This window comes from Paralichthys olivaceus, chromosome 23 (genome assembly GCF_024713975.1).
Source record: "Paralichthys olivaceus isolate ysfri-2021 chromosome 23, ASM2471397v2, whole genome shotgun sequence".
NCBI lineage: Eukaryota > Metazoa > Chordata > Actinopteri > Pleuronectiformes > Paralichthyidae > Paralichthys > Paralichthys olivaceus.
In genome coordinates, this window is record NC_091115.1 from 9,242,918 (window position 1) to 9,262,568 (window position 19,651).

At 40.7% G+C, this 19,651-nt stretch overlaps 2 protein-coding genes across 11 annotated transcripts; one reads left to right on the top strand and one right to left on the bottom strand.

Moving 5' to 3' along the window:
- Nucleotides 1-448: 448 nt before the first annotated feature.
- Nucleotides 449-16,388, bottom strand: pphln1 (periphilin 1). 10 transcript variants are annotated; one of them, XM_020092246.2, is made up of 12 exons: nt 16,278-16,388; nt 15,667-15,705; nt 15,260-15,324; nt 14,704-14,919; nt 14,077-14,138; nt 13,038-13,154; nt 12,533-12,705; nt 12,270-12,356; nt 11,016-11,051; nt 10,211-10,266; nt 6,245-6,385; nt 449-1,213 (listed from the first exon to the last, which is right to left on the bottom strand). In XM_020092246.2, coding segments are annotated over exons 2-12 (1,221 nt in total). In that variant the 5' UTR covers nt 15,668-15,705; nt 16,278-16,388; the 3' UTR covers nt 449-946. The 10 variants fall into 10 exon arrangements, with proteins under 10 accessions (XP_019947805.2, XP_019947802.2, XP_019947803.2 ...); XM_020092243.2 differs by having other exon boundaries at nt 12,527-12,705; XM_020092244.2 differs by having other exon boundaries at nt 12,527-12,705; nt 16,226-16,326.
- Nucleotides 16,341-18,548, top strand: zcrb1 (zinc finger CCHC-type and RNA binding motif 1). Its single transcript, XM_020092251.2, has 8 exons — nt 16,341-16,465; nt 16,649-16,751; nt 16,834-16,862; nt 16,986-17,097; nt 17,503-17,610; nt 17,763-17,872; nt 17,954-18,032; nt 18,260-18,548. Exons 2-8 carry the CDS (start codon nt 16,668-16,670, stop codon nt 18,401-18,403), a joined length of 666 nt encoding a protein of 221 aa, XP_019947810.2. The 5' UTR covers nt 16,341-16,465; nt 16,649-16,667; the 3' UTR covers nt 18,404-18,548.
- The last annotated feature ends 1,103 nt before the right edge of the window (nt 18,549-19,651 follow it).

Consider the following 19,651-nt stretch of genomic DNA (forward strand, 5'->3'; position numbering starts at 1 on the left):
TGTTTTGACATTCTTTCATATACTGTTATACCCATATTGCAAAGGTGTTTTTTAATGTGGTATAGTTTATGGGATTATGTGGTGCATCATTTTAAAATCGTGGATAAAAAGATCTTTCTATACTTAATGATATTTCACACGTACTAGTATTAATTTGTCAACATACAAAACCCTTTTGGAAGCATAAAATCATTAAAAGGTGCGCTTGAATTTACGCATCCCTGATATTTACTGTATGTCTAATGGCGACATGCAATGCTCATAATTAAAACATTTTAAATTTGTCACTTGTTTTAATATATGACTATAAACAAATAACTGAGACGTTTGTGCAAAGCTTTGTCTCAAGTAATCAAAAGAACAAAGGCTTTGTGCAGGTTTTTCACGAGGGATACAAAGTTTGAAAAATCTAAATGAGACAACACAATGAAAAGAAACTGAACAGGCATTTTCAAACAGTAGAAATTTATACAATAACGTTTAACATTGTTGTTGTAAATTGTAGCAGCACCAAGTCAAATATCACGATAAAAATTCACAGAGCTGAAAATACTCAAATTGAAATCTTATCTGGCTTTTCTTTTTGAAAACAAATGGAATCACACACAAGAAAGAAAGGTTAAAGAATTCTTGTTAACCATTTTCACTGGTTAGTGACAGAAGCGGATTTTTAAATAGACAACTTTTTTTTTATTTGAACATTTGACATCAAAATAACTTAATCAATGTCTTTAAACAGAGGAATTGAATGTAAAAAAAAAAGCTCTGTTCACAACTAACACTGATCGTCCCCCAGGTGCAAAATTGCATCATCTCCATGCTGAGTTATTCTTCAGGTTGCTGTGCTGTCAAGTAACGTCAGTCCAGCAATCCACAGTTTATGTCCAGATATCCATCACGTCCAAGAGTCAATCCTATGTTAAGTCTCAATCAAGACACAGACATGTCAGTAAGAGGAGCTGTGATTCACTGCCGTCTTTGAGAGTTTATGACCAGACGTGGACGGAGTGGTTGAGTCGCAGATGGAGGGCTCCGGCTGCCGCACGGCCTCGTCCAGCTCGCTGATGAAGTGTTTGAGGTCCTCGAGGCAGCGCTCTCGGATCTCCCCGAGGTTCTCCCTGAGAGGAACCTGCAGCTGCTTCTCCAGGTTGGGGTCTTTGGCCACCAGCATCTTCACGACAATGCCGAACGTCTCGCAGTCCTGCCGGTACACCTGGACATGGACAAACAGTGTCAAGACTTGATCTCAGGCACATTTACACCCATTTGTATGTAGATTTAGTTCTACAGAGTGTCGACAGGCAGAGGGTTATGAGGGGATGAAAAGTTGCTTCCTTCCTGTTCCACCTGTCACCTAGGTGTAAATCCTTCAGGGCCTGAGCCGATCACTCTGGTGTTAACACGCATCGTGTAGCGTCAAACGATAAACACCTATCCTCTCAAGTTTAATGAGGCCCTTTATATAGGACAGGGCAGCTCGAGATGCAATAAAAGCCCACTTTAGTGGAGGCTCGGAGGCATATAATAGGTGTTTGAGGGACAATGAGGAAGAGGTGCTGGAGTCCTGTTAGGGAGCTGGGATTTCACACCCAACCTCAAATATCACATAAAAACAATGGAGGGAGCTTGCTGCTTCCTCACAGAGTCGTTTGATTTGTGAAAAACCAAAAGAGACTTGAATTGAAACTTGTTCCTTCACATGAGCTCACAATGAAATAAGACATTTCAACTGAGGGTAAAACTTCTGTATCAGTTTCCATTTTCTAAGACGGGATAAGGACCCTGACATTCTGTGGATAAACTCCCAGACTGAGGAATTTAAATAAATCCTGCACCTTAATCCTGTTAAATACAGTATTAGTCATAAGAAAGAAAATTGCAAAGCACCACTTTAGGGGGGATTATTAGGAATAAAAATCACATTTTTAAAGTAAGACTGCTCCTAATAATTCTTTTCATTATTAGTTAACCTCTCAGTTATCTTATAAGTTAGTCATTTGGTCTACAAAATACAATAATAGCAAATATATCAACCCCCAGTTTAAAAAAGCCAGTAGTGTACTTTTCTTAAATCATACAAAATGTCACATTATGATGCTAGAGCTAGGAAATGTATATCTTTCTATACCTTAATAAATACAAGATAATCAAAATAATTGTTGGTTATTACAAAAATTTTTTTGAGTGCTTTGAAAAAACGAAAAAAGGAGGAACTGGAAATCACGGCTAGAGAGGGGAACATCTGAAGGACTTGCTAAAATTCAATTGAACTCAGAATGCATAGGATTACAGTGCATTAATGGTTAAGAAAACACGAAATGCAACATACACGGTTGCATTCTCCTTATCTCTTCTTCTCTTGTTTCTTTATTTAATATAAATAACTACCAATATGCACGACACACGAGGATTAGACAGCTCTGATTGGACAGAGTGTTTTCTAGGAATAAAAGTAAACTTCAGAGAGTCAAACCTCTGTCTCTCTAAGGGACACTACTTATTTATTCTCCATCTGTCCCTCCATTATATCATGACACACGTGTTTTTCCCTCTCGGCATTCTGTCCAAACTCCCATCTCTCTTCTCTGACCCAATGAATGTAATTTAACTGACCAACTCTGCAGCTTGCTACATCGAGTCTCAGAGCCGCAGGCGGACGCACAAGGGCACTTCCAATGACGAGGGCTGTGCACGGATGTGTGTTTATGAATGAGCCTGTGCGCTTGTCCGTGTGTGTAAAATTAGGCCAGGCAAGGGTGGGCATCAGTCATTCACTGGATACCAACAGCGGCTTCTGTGCTGCAGGGCGTTCTAACTCGCTGGCTTATTTATAGACTTCCACAATGTTCCTAGATTGGATAGGGTGCTCGGAGCTGAGGGGGGATCTCGAATTAAGATCTGGTGGCCGACAGCGTTAATGTACGAGTGACAACAGTTGGCAGATTTTCAAAACTGTATTAAGCAAACACACAATGGTTGTTTTTAGACATGAGCTACGGAAAACGTCAAGAATTTATTTCCGAGTCGACATCTTTGTTTTCTACGTGTATGGTTTCTTAAATCTTGAGATATTCGTGTTTTTATATTATTCTTCCAGTTTTGCGTCCGTCATAAACACGCTCACTCACTCGCTGGACGTTGGCGGGATAAAGTTTGTCCCGTAATGTCTAATTCAACAGAAGTCTCCACTCAAGCACTCTTAAAAAAACTCTAGGGTACTGGGAAAAGCTGTTTCTAGATAACAATGTGATGAAATTATACATCCTGTATTCGAACACACTTCCTGAAATCCCTCCCTTGTTGTCCAATTAGGAAGGAAGGGACATGACTTTTTGGGTGGGGTCGCTCAAGAAGTTTCGAAAAATGTATTTTTCTTTAAACTCAATTTATTCTACAGCCTGTAAAAACTGCATGTCATAGTGGCTGGACAGTGTAAAGTAAAGGTGGGAGATTGGGAGTAAATGAGGCTTCCTGACTTCAGAAGTGAGAGAAAGAGAAGAACGAAAGAGTCCAGATCCGCCATCCTCGTCCATTAACCCTCAGTGAGGCTGGAACTGTCTGACTTGTTTGTGTTGCAGCCAAATATATATAGATTCCTCACAAATGAAATAAAAGTCCCTTTATATCGAGGATGAGGTTACAAGAAGTAAAATTTAATACCCTTTATTGCCATGCCTTGTCACTCAATATAACCGGTTAGTCACAGCAGCAGCCAAAGTTAACTTTGAAAGAACTTGAATTTCTGCGGACCGAATTCAGCTTGTGAGAAATTTCCTCGAGCAGGCTACTGGACAGGAGTGTGTTTGTGGTCGTGTGTGGATGAAACTGCAAGACCAGATCGGGTGCAGTGCCAAACATCTGGCAGACACTTGTCAAGTGGCTAAACCACGACTGCCTGCTGCGACGGAGACGCTGCGGTGACTTGGCAGAACACGTGTGAAAGTGTGTGTTAAAAAGTGTGTTAACAGTGATTAGCCGCATGTTTTGGGGCATGATGGGGGAATTAATAGCAGCCACCAGACAAGTGCTCATAAATTTTTCGAGGTTCTATTTTGTGAGGCTACTTTGGCAGGTGACCAAGCACGATGTGAAGGAAAGTTTCTCAGGTTTTGATTAAACAGAGGAAATGATTTTCGGTTCCCTAAATATGCTCTATTTTTTAACAACAACCTGCTAACAAGCTGAATCTGTGCCATTATTTAACGGGCTCTTTCTTGGCCCATGTCCCATCCTTCCTCAAGGATGCGGAAATCCATTCTGTAGTTTTTGTGTAATCTTTTCGTGACAAACTGCCACTGTCGATTACATTACCTCTTTGGTGGAGGTAACAATTCAGGCTTGTCATGACAGAGTGAGGACAGCCAAGTCACACGCAAGCGAGGAAATGCAGCTTTACTGAATCTCATAAAAGGCAAAGAAAGGAACAAGAGGAGGAGGGAAAAACGCTGGAATAGTCCGTAGAAAATGATAGTCATCTAAGAATCTGAAATCCTGGAATGAAAACATGAAACTTCATATCCCTGTGAAAGTGGAACATGCTGTTCCGACCACTTTAGCTCTTTCCAGAATTCAAGATTATAGCGAGTGAGGGGGAGGTGATGACAACATTCAAACATTTCATAATACCTGAGCATGTGAAATAAAGCTCAGGCACCGCAGCTTAAACGTTACACGGCTCGTCTTATACGAGGAGCGAGAGGAGTCACAGATGGTGGAGGAATAGACAGGCAGTAAAATGGGCCAGAGGCTGCAGCGTCAGCAACAGTGTTATAACAGCCTGTGGGCCCTGTGGTGCAGCTTGACGTGAGACCACAGTGTGTGCCCCAGGGCAGAGCTGGCTCAGGTTTAATGGTCCCAGTAAAGCGGTGGTGGCGCTCACTGGTGCAGGAATTGCCTTCATTAGATAACTGAGCGGAGCTGTAACCTCGAGCCTTGGGTGGTTCTTGCTCTGTTAAATGCTTCACCTCCTGATTTAATGTACGTGCAAACCAATATACCCTGACTAGACCGTACTTGTGTTCCTGTTTTCATTTATGTGTTCATGGATATGTGTCCTCTCCAAATCACTGCGTGCAGGTCGGTGTGTGTGTGTGTGTATTTGTGAAGTATAACAAGCAGTTTTGGCAGGTGGGGAGAGAAATTTGGCAAGCTGCTACTTTGCTCAGTAATTACTAAGGCTAATTTATTAGCCTTTACTTATGAAAATATTCACGTCTGTTTCAAGCAATGTAACATTCACTTAAGCTGTTTTTAGACATGACCTGCGGGTAAAATCCGGTGAATTGCATCTGGACTTTACACAGACTTTGCCTTTCACACATGCACAACACAGCGAGGGGTTCTCTGCAGATGTGTACACAACAGCAACAAATCCTCAGCATTATTCAGGTGGGAGGTGGAGCAGCAGCCAGAGGGAGGAAGTGACGTATTAACTCTGCTGTGGCGATAACTGGATTTTATTAACAACACTCAGGCACCGGCGTCAGTGCTCATCACCACAAACTCTCAACATCTTTGTCAGTGTCTTGTTTGGCAGTGCTTTTTTTCGCCGGGAGATGGTTCTTTGTTTTTTTCATTTTTGCATCTGTTGCGCATTAGATGCGTCATCATCAACCCCCCCAAACAAATACAGAAGACATGAGCACAGAATACGCACAGAGGGCTCCATCCGCTTCTGTACAAGTATCTAACATTGAGCATAAATGAGCCTTTATCCATCACTTAAACACAAAATATATGGTGCTAATGAAAGTTGCAGGAGAATTTTAGGATGTACCACCTTGTGTGACTGGGGGACAGAGAAGTTCATTTCCTGTAATAGGTGACTGTTCCAGTTCTGCCTGTCCAGTAAAATAACCCATGTGTGAGGTCAGAGAACCCAAGGTCACCATGTGTATCGGATTATAAACTGGAGGTGGAGTGTGTCTCATGCATGGACTGTTGACATTTGTTTGAAAAGTCTTACAAATTACCAAGCTGTAATGGGAGGATTATAAAAGAGCTGCTGAAAAAATATATGATTTAATGTAATTTCCTTAATACTAATATGGAATTCAAACTGCTGTGTCCGTTTTTATCCGCTCTGACAATAAATGACTGTTTAAATAGAGATGAAATGTTTAAGAGGCTGTAATATAACAGAAAAGTTACAGATTTCAAGAGGTAATGTGCTATTTCAATAGTTTTTTAAAAACTTTTTATCAGTTGGGAGTTGCATTTCACATGTTACATGTTGGAAACATACCTTCTCTATCTCCTGGGCTTTAGCTGCGATGGCCAGCGCTCGTTGCTCTTGAAAACTTTCTGTGGACTTTTGGATCTCCTCCACCGCAGGAGCTACCAGGGGGTCCTCTTTTTCTGGAGCTTCTAGAGGAAGGGTTTCCTCCTGAAAGGTTCAAGGGGAGAAAAGCGTGAGCTACTTTTCTGAGGCGCAAAGACAGCTTCTAAAAATGTCTTGAAGTCAAGTGGAAAATGCTTTGATATCACATTAGTGTCCAAGTCAAACTCAGAAAATCAATGCACCAAGATGACAGAAATGTCAGTGATATATTTAAGATACTGCACAGAATGGGAAATGTTACAGAATGTAGGTCAGCGACTTATCGGCCCATCACAGAAAGTCAGTATAGGTCAGATCATAGCATTGTACTGACTAACTTCACAGGAAAAATGTGGTTGATGAAGCAAAGTATAAAATGTAGATATCCTGAAGAAGCGGCTCTGGCTGAAAAAGGCAGAGTTACATCTACAACAGGTCAAAGGCTTAATTGGCCTAAATATATGCACTATATCAAATGACATGCCCTTTATATCATGCACTGTTATTACTTAGCAGATTATGACAAGAGCTTGGCTCCAACACCAAGCGTATTTCTCTGTGAAACTGACTCTTATATCTTAAGAGCATCAAAAGTCTAGCCAGATAAGCCATGGTGGGCTATCTAATGGGTAGACTGGAAACTCTAGTACCCACAAGTAGGACTGTGAAAGCCAAAAGAAAAGCAAAGGGGGTGAAACGAGGCCAACTTGGATCACTGCTCATTTTCTTTCTTACTCATTTCCTGATACTATTACTTTTTGAAGGCAGGGGAGCAGAACTGCCCAGCCATGACTAAAAGTCCACTCATACATTAAGGGAAACAAGCCACAGGGTTCGTCATATGTCTAAGATGGTAGAGGAAAGAAAAAATTACAGGAGATGGTACATCACAAAGTTGAGTGTGGTCTGAAATAAAAAGGCACAGCTCATAAAAGCATCAGCCAATTACTTCTCCCTCAGATTCCTCCCCTGAAGCTAAGTGCTGTGCGTTCACTTGTGTGTGCATGTATGTAAAATTCTGTTAGTCAGTGAAAAATGTCCCTGTCCGCGTCTTTCACTTCAGCTCAGTGGGTACAACCCAACCTGGGAGGGATGTTTGAACACAAAGCTTGGATTTGTAGAATGTATATAAAGATGGGGCGGCATGATCACATGCCAAAAGTGAGGCTTAAGTGTCTCCATTGCTGCCATCTTGTGGCTGCTAGCAGAATAGATCATAAACCCTGCCTCTCCTATGTTAATGAATGAGACATGGACCATCTAAAAAATCTAAAGAATGCATTCAATATATTATATTCTCAGTGGAGGGTTCTGTCATTTAAAGTAGTTCTAATCCCACTGATGTTTGTTCAAGTCATTTAGTTACTGATAACAGATACTGCGACTTTTTAGGAGCAGCATCTTGCACATATGTTCACAACACTGTTACAGGAAAAGTTTGGGGATTATCATAACCATCATCGTTTATCATCTGGGACAATGAATGTTTTTTCAAAATTATTTACCAAACCATTTAAGTAGATGTTTAGCTGATATTACACAGCATCGCGCTTTAATTGCCAGGAATTTATAGCTTTGTATTGGGATGAAACCTTCTGGTGACCTTTGCAGTGCCAGAACAAAGTCCACACCCATTGGACCACCCTGGGTCACAGCCAGAGCTGGTGTCGCTCTTTTGGTGCCCCCCTCTTTTTGTCTCTTCTGTCTGGGATGGCTCCAGAGAGCCTGCGAGTGTTTGTTGAATCCCCACAGCAGGCAGTGGCCAGGGCCATTAGTGCGAGCTTTACTGGGGGCACAGCACAGGCTCTTTCATCTAAGCCAAGGTTATGAGTTTGTGCCCCCAGAACAGAGAACAACAATGCACCACAGGCTAGATCAAACAAAGAAGCAGACGCTGCAGTGTGCATGTGTGTGGAGGGGTGGAGCACTTAGTAAAAAACTTTGATCACAGCAGTTGATTGGGTGGCAGTGGGTGGTTCCTTAAAAAAAGGACATTAGGAGAGGAAAGGAGTTTTCCTGTGTTGTAACTAAAAAGAAATCATCAATGTGCCCTTAAAGAATTTATCCATTTAGAACAAATGACGGCAACATTCAAATGACCTACAGAAAGATCTTAAAAAGATCTAAAGATGGCTAATGAGATAAATAATGACACTCCCTCCACATTAAAGCAGCGTTTAACGAGAAGGTTTAACAGGCTTTTGATCAAAGTGACTTTGTGAGGCCATTAGGTGGTTACCCAATGTCAATGACATTTAGAGCAACTGCTACAAAACCAGTGTTAAGAAAAAAAAGGGTTTAAAAATGCACGCAAGGTAATTTTATCAGAGATAAAAACGGATACAGCAGTAACTGCTATTGTAGTAACATCAAGTTATAATTAATAATTAATTAATGTGGAATAAAGTGAAGCTTCACCTGTATTGTTTAGGAACTAACACTCTTATTTCACAGAGTTTTTGTTCTCTCAGTTTTGACCAAATTATTAGTTACTACATTTTTTAGTTAGTTTTTTCTTTTTTCACCTTATCTGTCATCCATATCATATGATGTGTGTGTCGTATAAGCGGGCTGTTGATATATACATTAAGACATTTCCTGTCTTACAATGCTTATCTACTCCTCACAGGCATGAGACCTGCGACATGAACCAGTCACAGCCAACAAACATATTCATTCGTATTCTTCAGCAGAAAAAGGAAAATCAGTCTAAACGCGTCCGAATGAGATCCACAGGGACTTGAGGCAAAGATGCAATGATAATTTTGTGAGTGGGGATACTGAGTTAGCCTCTTCACTTCTGGGTGGCCACAGCCAGACACACTGTGCTTAATCACATCTGATTCTATTTACACTCCCCTGCGTAGCTATCAGCAAAACAAGCTATTATTTTCAAAACAGGCAGCGGGAGGTATCCACCTTCAGCCCTTACTCAAAACAGTAAAAGTATTTTCTTTTGAAAACGAGGGGAACTACTTATTCGTCGTCACTCGAGCTCCCCTAACTCCCATTAGTACTGGTGATTGAGGTCTGCTTACACCACAGGTAAACAAAGACCAGGCCTGGTGGCTTTCATGCTCTGTGTGAGTGCCACTTTAAAACCCATTAACACACTTCAATGGGACTACATGTTTATTAGAAGGATGGAATTTAAGAAGTTCCAGGTGCATCCTGCTGTACAGGGACATGGTGGACAATAAGCGTCCTTGGGTCTCTTAAAAAGAGCCATATAAATTCAAGCTATTATTATTACTATTATAAATAGAGGTACATCGTACATTTGAGACTTAATTGCTGTTTTTATCAATTTAAGACCAACAGGTTTATGTTCATTAAAAGAAACAGAAGGTTGTGTTGTGTTCTTGTTTGTTCCAACTGAACTAAAAAGTCAAATTTAAGTGCAAAAACAAGAAAGCCATCTTCATACATGACCTCAAGTTTGCACCCATATGAAGAATGACATTCTGACATTCTACGTTCGAACACGTTAAGGCGAGGAGTTGCATGTAGGATGTGACATAACTTCCACCATAGAGATGAAATGCTTTTGTCTCCAAAAGCTCTTGAATCTCATTGTCTTTCCATTTTGACATCTTCTTTGTCTTTTTTTTTTAAGTTTTGCATCCATCACTTTCTAAAAACATCATCGTTCCCACTCACTCGAGGTAAATCCACTACATGTTCTCCTACCTCGTTCTCACATTCGCTAATTTGGACATTATCTGGAGTTTCTACTGAGGGGCTACAAAGAAAATCTCTTGACAATGTCAGGAGCAACTGACTCGTGCATTTAAGTTTTCACATACAGCCCCATCCGAGGATTTCAGTCGATTATCAGCATGTCTGAAAGCAGCTTATTACAGGAATTAGTTGTCATCTGCCTGAGCTCACCTTGTTCGATGTTGCGCTGTGTGGAGAGCCTTCTCTCGACAGGCCTGGAATTTTGTCTGGAGAAATGAGAACAAGACAACAAGAAAGATGGACAGGATTAAACTTGAGCGAGGGACAAATGAAAGTAAAGTCAAGAACAAGATATGAGAGAAAGGAAGCAGGAATTAAAATGGAGAAAAGTGGACAATTAGTGAGTCCAGAAAGTGAGTGTGTTTGAGGACTTTAGGGAACAGGTGGAGAAGTTTAGTTTCAGGATCCAGACAGGTACCGAGGCTAGAACATGTGGAGCAATCAACAAACAGGGTTGCCACCGGGCTCCAAACTCCAGCGAGAGGATTCACCAGCCATCTTGATCGCCACCTCCTATGAACAAAACTCTAAGCACTTAAGGATGAAACCAAAACGCCCCAGAGTGGAAACGTCAGCTTCAGGAATATCCATCAGACATCCTATCCCCTCTCCATCTTCATCCCCACACGACCCGGTGGCATCTTTATGAGGCCTGACAAAGTGGCAGACAGAGCGGGGAGGACGACTGCGGGACACATTAGAAACGCTCCCTCTGTTTCACTCAGGTTACACAGACTGAGAATAGGTTAAGTTTAACGATTATAACCTTTGAGTATTTCCGAAAACCAATCCTCTGCGTGTCATCTCATCAATTAATATTGACAACAAAAAAAAGAAGCGATGGCAGAAATGGTGCAGAGACTTTGCCAAGTACGGTAAGATGGAGTCCTGCTTAAATCGACTATTTCCTCAGTTAACTTCTCTAAGATTTCTATGACAACTATTCTGTACTTACCAGTCGTCTTGCTCTGAGAATAAGTCTCTTCATAACCTGTAGGAAGACCAAACCGTAAGGTCACTGGCTGTGTACAGTATAACTATGCTTGTTTCTCCTACAGCAAACACGCAAGCATGCTAACTGCTCCGATGCACCACCAAAAACATGATTAATGGCGTTCTGCACTACTTTTGTGATGATGTCACATGGTCAACTAAGCTTCATGAGTAAAAAAGCACCGATCAAATAAAAAAGGGAGAAACGGCCTGCGCTGAAGATGGGAGCAGATCTAAATGAAACTATCTGTATTCTGTTTCACAGTCCACTTGATTCCAACTACGTTCAGTTAACCTGCAGGGAAATTAGTTTCTGTGCATGTCTGCTGTCAGCAAGATGTTAGTTTTAGGATTGTGAGTTAGCCAGTCAATAGACTGTTAATAAAGATGGACGACACATGATCTCCACTTCCACCTACTATGAAGAAATTATGCCAGAGATGAACATCTTTGCGAATTTAGAGCCGCAGTCTGAGCAGTAGTGATCGGGGGATGGAGCGGCAGCACTCGAACATTGATTGTTGTGATAAGTGACAGAAATAATCTTTGAGAAAAATGTTTTTGATTTAATTTTACTTTGACTTCTTATTTTGGTCCATCTCCCATGAATTTACGACCTACACTGCAGCCAGCCACCAGGTGGCGGTGGAGACGCTTTGGCTTTGAGTTGTTATGTCGGCCAGCTTTATGTACAGTCTAGAATCTGATCAATCTTTGTTTATTGCTGCAGACCAGAACATTCAAATCATAAATATTTGCAGATCAGTGTTCATACAGTGTAGAAGTGCTAATGCAACTTCGAAACAGACGGTAGAAATGTTTTATATGAAAGACCCCATTAAACCAAAATCGCCACTAAGTTCTAATTCTAATTAAAAAAACAAAAGAGATGCAATTTACTTCAGACCTGGGTGAAAGAAGTTCAGTGTCAAAGAGGTTTTCTGTATAAATTGGATTCTTAAGGTTATAATATAGGTGCTTCATTATATTCTTTTGGGTTAAACTTGAATTTGTCAATGATTTTATCTACAGATGTTAAATTAATTCTTTCCTCCATCCGTGCATCTTTCTCAAGATTTAGTGGCAGACAACATAGAGATAAACAAAGCCAGCATTTGTCTGACATGACAAAGATGCAGAGACATTCGAGGGACAACAGATGACCTTATTCTTCACCCAGGTCCAAGCTCATGTGCACATGGCTCCATGTACAGACCCATAGTGTCATGTCCGCCCTGTTGAGGAAAGAGCGACCCCCAAAGGTGCTCAGTGACACCCACGACCCCATCTGGACCATCTGCACCTGCAAAGCCAGTCAGCCAGATTATCAGTTGTGGATTGAAAGTGAATACAAAAAAAATAGAGGTGAGAAAATAAAAAAAAAAAATGAAAGAAATTTTTGTGATTGGTTGTCCTGATGTGATCGAGCTCCGGGCTGCGTCAGGTGACGGGGAAACTAAGAACTCTACATACTCTTGCCTTGCTGTGAGGGAAATGGCAGGTTCTTGGCTCTGTCTGGTGAGTAGCCTCTGCTGCTGACGCTGGAGCCGGAGCGACTGTGGGGGGAGCGTGCCACCTCACGGCGTACGGGAGAGCGCTCTCTGAGGGGAGGGAACGGGGCGGCCTTTCTCCTGTAATGGTCTCTGTCCTCCCTGGAACAGAAGAGGAACATGTGACCTATTGTAATTTTAATGCTTCAAACATTTAGCTCCACAGTGAATGAAAAATCTTCTCCCTCTAATCTTTTGCTAAATGACATTTGTGACCAGTTCTGAACGAGTCTTCACTGCAACTACTATTGCTCTGTGCAAACAAGGCCCAATGCTGCCATCTGGAGGTGTTAAAAGGCCACTGCACTGGACTCACACCAATGACACTAGATAACTATTCTGAATGTCAAAGATACTGTGACAATTAATGTAATCAATGATTAATTATAATTTAAATGTATTATATTAAAACGTGATATCATCATTATTATTACCCTCTGTCCAGGTTGAGGATGGCCTGGACGAGTGTGTCCTCCCCACTCTCTGGGAGCGACCTGGGCGCCGGGTACATTCCCTGGTTTCGCACGTTATGAGGAGGTGGAGCACGGGCACTAAGGTAATTAAAAAAAATATGAGGTAGTTATAATTAAATACACAAAACAAATATTGTATAAGATAAAAACATCTGGTCCAACAATGATTGCAATAATCTTTTGGTTTCATGTTTAAGCTTGTGCACCTTCCCCAATTTGCATAAATGTCTTATGAAACTCGAGAAGTATTAAACACAAAGTAGTCATACATGGTTTTGACTTACTCACAATATATTTCCACATTACCTGGATCATTTAAAAAACATTCTCCATCATGATTTAACCTGACTTGAAACATTTCTCCAGGCTTTTCTCAATGTTATTCATGTTAAAGAATCAGAGGGTGATGAGAAGCTGCTTCTAAAGAGCTTCGTGCTCCCTTCATGCTTTAAATTCCTCAAACACACCTCTCTCTGTGACCCTTTCCCAAACTCCCCATCACCTTTCTACCGACCTCTGACCTTTACTTGCACCAAACTCACCAATCAACAGGCCGTAACTAACCTCTGCACTCTTTCACAACTCGCAATCATTGATCGGAATAAAAAAGCCTTAGTACAGTTGCCACTTGGCAGACACACAAGGATACAAAGTGTAATGTCTTTTGTAACATTTTGCCTCTGTATAAAGTATTGACTTTTGCAAACAGGCAGGGAGAGCTGCAGAAACCCCTCCCCAACAACGCACCACCTCATACAGCCCTGCCTGTCAGTTGTATAACAATATTGTTACTGCTACCTCGTAACACACAGGATAAAAAGACTAATTTTCCATATGCAATACTAGTCACAGGTCAACTACTACTACTACTAATTTCTGCCACTGTTCAGCAATCATTGCTCGTCTTGAGAGAAATACTGCAAACAGAGGCCTGAGGAGATCCTGCCTGAGCTGGAGCAGAGGAATCAAACACAGAAGACCTGTGGCGAGCCAAGTTTACCCAAACTCCATAGTCCGTCCTGTGTGAGGGTCCTCTCTGGGTACTCTGTAAGGAAAATCCTCCTGCAACACACAGTTGAGAAAGTATAAAAATAAAAACTGAATCTAAATGTAATTTCTTTTGCATGATTTGGATGTGTCCCAATGTAGAGATTTGGAATTTAGTATTAAATAATGCTTGAAACAACAAACAGTCTTTTTACTTAAAGAAGCACATTTAACATCCATTCTTCTCCAGTTACTTCCCTACAGTGTATGTAATCGAATATCTTAGATTCGTGACTGAAAATATTTGCAAACATTTCAGAACATGCCAAGTATAGACAAAATGCCACAGAGTTAGTTCATCACTGGATTTTGACTGTGGCATGAAACTTTAACTCTGTAAGGGTAGACAGGCAATTTAGAATATCTAAAGTAAACCATTTACTGTAGCGCCTTCAGCTGGCCAGTTAAATGCGTGCATGATTAACTCACGAGGTATGCATCTGCCATTTGTCCAAAGTTGTACAAAATTGTGTAAAAAGTGTGTAATGACAGTAAGTATTTTGTCTAATGCTGTTCTTTTGAGTTGAGGCCTTGGCTCATATGCACATCACAACAGAAAAGATGCAGTGACGTTTCTCACCCTTCTTGAAGGTGGAACGGCTCTGCGCTCAGCAGGGAAATGAATGTTGTCGCCGTGATAGCCTCTCTGATCTTCATGGTAATTCCGGGGGCCGCCTCCATTCGGGAAAAAGCGGGGACCTCCTTCGTAGTCGTACCCACCCCGGCCGTAGTCATCCTCAGGTCTGCCAAAGGGGCCCCTCCTCTCCACTGGTCCACCTGCTCGTGGGTACGGACCCTACAACAGCACAGGTACATTTGATGGATTTGACATTTACGTGTACTTTTATGTTTCTGTTTTTTTATTGCTGTTGGGTGAATTTTCTGTTTGGCTTTGTTACAGATTATTTCAACATGTTGCCCCTTCAGCTGATATGGAAAATAAATTCATGAAGACATTTTTCTTAGTTGAGCTGTGATATTCTCTTTCAACATTGACCAATAAATTACATATACCAACTTCTTAAAAGACATAGTATTCATCACTGTGTTTGTATACTTTAAATAATGATAAGCAGAAGTTATACAGGATCCCAGGACAACAAAATAGATCCTGCAGCTCCTGGGTTCACACTCACTTGTCTCTCGTTTAAAAAGCGTTCGTCATACACCTCTCGTATGCTCCTGTCTCTCCTGTATGTCACTGCAATGGGCAGAGAGTGAAAGATGATGAGTGCACTGAACATTTCATCCCACACAACTATAAATAAATAAAGGTTACAAATGACATTCAGCCAACTTCATGAGCAGCGATATTCCAGTAAAACGAAAGTAAAACATTAAGTCAGATGACTAGTTTTTGCAACACTTTCAAACACATACAATCTCTACATATTATCCCAAGCCTTGTATGTGCCACTTGAAATATTCTCTTATAAATGACCATGTTTTGTTCATATCAGATGTAACCTAACAGCAGACATATTTAGTTTGTTTCTCACCCACAGTTAAACTGAGGCACTGTCAGAGTTGATTAAGAACTTACTTTTGCACTTTGAGTGTTATATAAGATGATCAGCACAACCTGCAAAACAACCAACAGGAGAAATCGGTGTTAACAGCATATATGAGCATTAGGTTTCGTGCCTATATTTCTAAAGAGGTGTTCATAGACAAACTGAGGAGGGAGATCTCCGTTTGCATGAAATGAGAACAACATGAGAAGCAGTGTTTGCATTTGGAGATGAATCCAGACACTGAGCAGGTTGAGGTCACTTTCTGCACAACACACTGACCCACAACAACCATTTGACCGACAACCCCCACACACAACTACTTGACACGCAACAGACCCACCAACAAGACAACAACGTTACAAAAACAAACGCAACATCTCCTGTTTAGCTGTAATTCCCTCCTAGCTTCTGTGTCTCCATGTAGAGCTAACAGCTAGCATTGTTAATTAGCTAGCCTCCATGTATGCTGCAAACATCCGCACGTTTCATTCCACCCGGGGATTAGCTTAACGTTACCGCGACATAAAGACCACCTACAATGTGTACAACGAAGCAATGTGCCCTATCGATACACGTGCGTGTGCTAACCTCCACTGAAAAGATGATTTATTCCACGAAAATAGCAAAAAACAAATCCCACCTTCCTTTAGCGGATAGTTAGCTTAGCCGCTCCCGGTTGGATAACAGGATTTTCATTGGACGAGAGGTGAGTGTACGTCATCAACTTGCGACGTTGAAGTATGGCGTTTGTTGCTGTTTGCTAGCCATTAGCTTCCTGCCTTAAAATATTACGATTTTAAGCGAATTTACAATCTTCTGATGGTGGCGGTAAGTCGTTTGGTTGATATAGTTTATATATAATTGGCAATCAACTGTTTGTAGTAACTTGATAATAACAAACGCGACAAGAATGAACGGTGGACTTAGTGAAGTGTAGCGTAAAGGCTAGCTGAGTAGCGAGTTGTTTACAGTTTATTCAGACATTTTATGACAGTGCTTTTGTCTTGTCAGGTGGCTGTGTGTGTCCAGGATGAGTGGAGGTTTGGCACCAAGTAAAAGCACAGTGTATGTGTCCAACCTGCCTTTCTCTCTGACCAACAGTGATCTACACAAGGTAATTTATATTAATAATCACGTCTGTTCATCACAAACAAGAGTGAACTCATATAGAGACAATGTTCTCTGTGTCATTTCAGCTGTTCACCAAATATGGAAAAGTTGTTAAGTAAGTCACGGCTCTGTCATCGTGAGTGATTATGAATGAAAACCAATCTGTAGCCGGTGCAGATCGGCCACAATGTTCAGGTGAATGCTCTTAATGTGTTTCTCCATTTTAAATCTGTTTCAGGGTTACAATTGTTAAAGATAAAGACACCCGCCAGAGTAAAGGGGTGGCGTTTGTTCTCTTCCTGGACAGAGAGTCGGCTCATAGCTGTGCAAGAGCAGTAAATAACAAACAGGTGAGTCCATGTTGTGCTTTCACACATCGTGTGCCACTGATTATGTTGTTATAACAATATTTCAACTATTAAACCTATTCTGAATAAGACATTATTTGATATTTAAACATTATATGATGTTTATGTGAGTTGCTCATAGAATATTCCATTCATATTCCTGTTTACATGTTACAGAGCATAGTCTGATTATAGCTCACATCAACATTATGTCCTACTACTGGCATATGTTGGATATTGATGTTGGAAATGCTGTGTAAACTTCATAATGAGATTAAGACGTATACACCTCTATATAACGAAATATTGGTGTCCATGTATTGTAGCATAGGCTTTCAGTGTCCTTGCTATTGTTGGTTTCTTAATTGATATTCACTTGTCAGAGTAACAAATGCTTTCATGTGCCAGTTGTTTGGCAGAACAGTGAAAGCGAGCATTGCAGTCGACAACGGACGAGCAACTGAGTTCATAAGGAGGCGGAACTACACAGACAAGACCAAATGTTATGAATGTGGAGTGAGTGAAGATCATATTTGTTGAATCACAATCGCAAGTTATTAGTCCTTTCTGAATTGGGGAAAAATAAAATGTGGTGTGTTGAAAATATCTCAGAAGCTTGTCTGATGTCTGACTGTCATTTTATTTGTGTTTTTGAATGAAAATGACAGGATACAGGTCATCTGAGCTACGCGTGCCCCAAAAACATGCTGGGAGAGAGGGAGCCCCCAAAGAAGAAAGAAAAGAAAAAGAAGAAAAAGGCTCAACAGACTGAGCATGTGTAAGTATTTACTAGCTAATATTGTGAGATATTGTATAATTGACTGTTGTTTTCCTAATTCTTATATCTTTTCTCTTGTAGCGAAGAGGAAGAAGAAGAAAGTGAAGAAGAGGGAGAGGACCCGGCCTTAGACAGTCTGAGCCAGGCTATAGCTTTTCAGGTAAGTGTGCACAACAGATGCTCTGTTTTTTATGATACTCTGAATTATATTTAGAAATGTTTGTGTAATTTTTCTGTCCTTGTGACCAAACATCACTACAGAAAAAAAACATGTTTACTTATTGAAAAGAGGAGCTTAATATGTATCCTTGTTTGACATGGAAGTTGTAGGAATTTGAACAAACAATCACCAATTTGTCATATTTCTTCTTTCTTGCATCCCTCCAGCAAGCCCACATTGAGGAAGAGGAGGAACAGAGGAAGCAGACGCGTATGTCTCAAGAGGCACAAGCGTCAACATCCTCAGATTCTAGGAAACCGAGGATTAAAAAGAGCGCATACTTCAGTGACGAGGAGGAGCTCAGCGACTAATAACAATGAACATTCAGTACATAGGCACCAAATTGTTTGGTCCATATGGATTTAATTTTCTGAGTTTCTTTGTGTTACAGTGGTGATACTTTTGTTTCTTCTCGTACATTTTTTTTATGTTGGTCAATAAAGAGTTGTTTCTTAATGACAGACTTCATACATTAATAGTTAGTCCAGCTTTTACACAAAATCAGATTAAGAAAAGTGAAGAAAATAGAGATTAAATAATACAGCAAATGGCAATAGGATATTAAACACATCTGAATGTAAACAAAACGTCAATTTATTGGTTTTATTTTTATATATGAGTAGTTTTGTGCATCAGGCGAATATAAGATTGTTATAATAAAAATGTTTTCCTTGCTCCATTTTCTAAAGAGGGGAAGACGATTATCAGAAATGGAATTAGCACGTGAGTCTTTGCAAATCCTACAAATTGCAACATGTCAAATTACTGCAATCCAGGTTTCAGTGCGGTAGAATTCCATCTACTGACGACAGCGGTGGATCCACTTTGTTAATCCCTGAAATGAGCCAGGTTTTTGGGGGGATCTGTGGAGCTCGCTTGCGTCAGCACGAAAACAAAGCGAGGGATTCCCCGATGTTTTCACGCGTCTGTGCTCGTGATGAACCTGTGCGGTGAGTCTGCGGTGTGAGAGCAGACGCAAAGATGGAGGGATGTGAGGCGACAGTGAGCGGGAGCGTGTTCACGCGCTGCGGCTGCAGACGCAACATCAGCTACTGTCTATTGCTGCATTTGGGTGCTGTCGGAAATGGGAAAACGTTGGGGTTTACTTCCAGGAGAAAGAGGTAACTACTGTCGATGATTGCAAGTCACAGATATATATTTTTTCTAAAGTCCTCATCTGTATAGATTAAGTAATGTTGCATTTCACGCACTGCACATACTTTCCCCGTTTTTTCAAAGTAATTTTTTTCTATTCCTTACACTTGAGTATTGCATGCTACATATTCCTTACTACTAAATTAGATTATCTTGCCTTTATATCCGTTATATATTGTAGGAGGTGTGACTATTTTTTCAATAAACTATCTGCTGATTTTGCACGAAGTGAATAATGTCATTGTCTAATATTGTTTTAAATAAAGTTAGTAAATAATCATAGTCATCAATATCCAACTGTCATGTGAAAATTATAACCAAGTAATAATGTTTGTTTTTGAGTACTGAGCATTAATGGCCCTACATTCTGTTTCACGCTCCAGTGCATTGACTGTATATAATAT

Excerpts from the sequence above, each read along its gene's own strand:
- zcrb1 (XM_020092251.2), top strand. The coding sequence starts at position 16,668 with ATGAGTGGAGGTTTGGCACCAAGTAAAAGCACAGTGTATGTGTCCAAC. Across the intron at positions 16,863-16,985 it reads AAATATGGAAAAGTTGTTAA|GGTTACAATTGTTAAAGATA; the intron begins GTAAGTCACGGC and ends AATCTGTTTCAG. Across the intron at positions 18,033-18,259 it reads GCCAGGCTATAGCTTTTCAG|CAAGCCCACATTGAGGAAGA; the intron begins GTAAGTGTGCAC and ends GCATCCCTCCAG.
- pphln1 (XM_020092243.2), bottom strand. Across the intron at positions 14,139-14,703 it reads CCGTTCCACCTTCAAGAAGG|GAGGATTTTCCTTACAGAGT; the intron begins GTGAGAAACGTC and ends TGTGTGTTGCAG. Across the intron at positions 1,214-6,244 it reads AAGCCCAGGAGATAGAGAAG|GTGTACCGGCAGGACTGCGA; the intron begins GTATGTTTCCAA and ends GTCCATGTCCAG.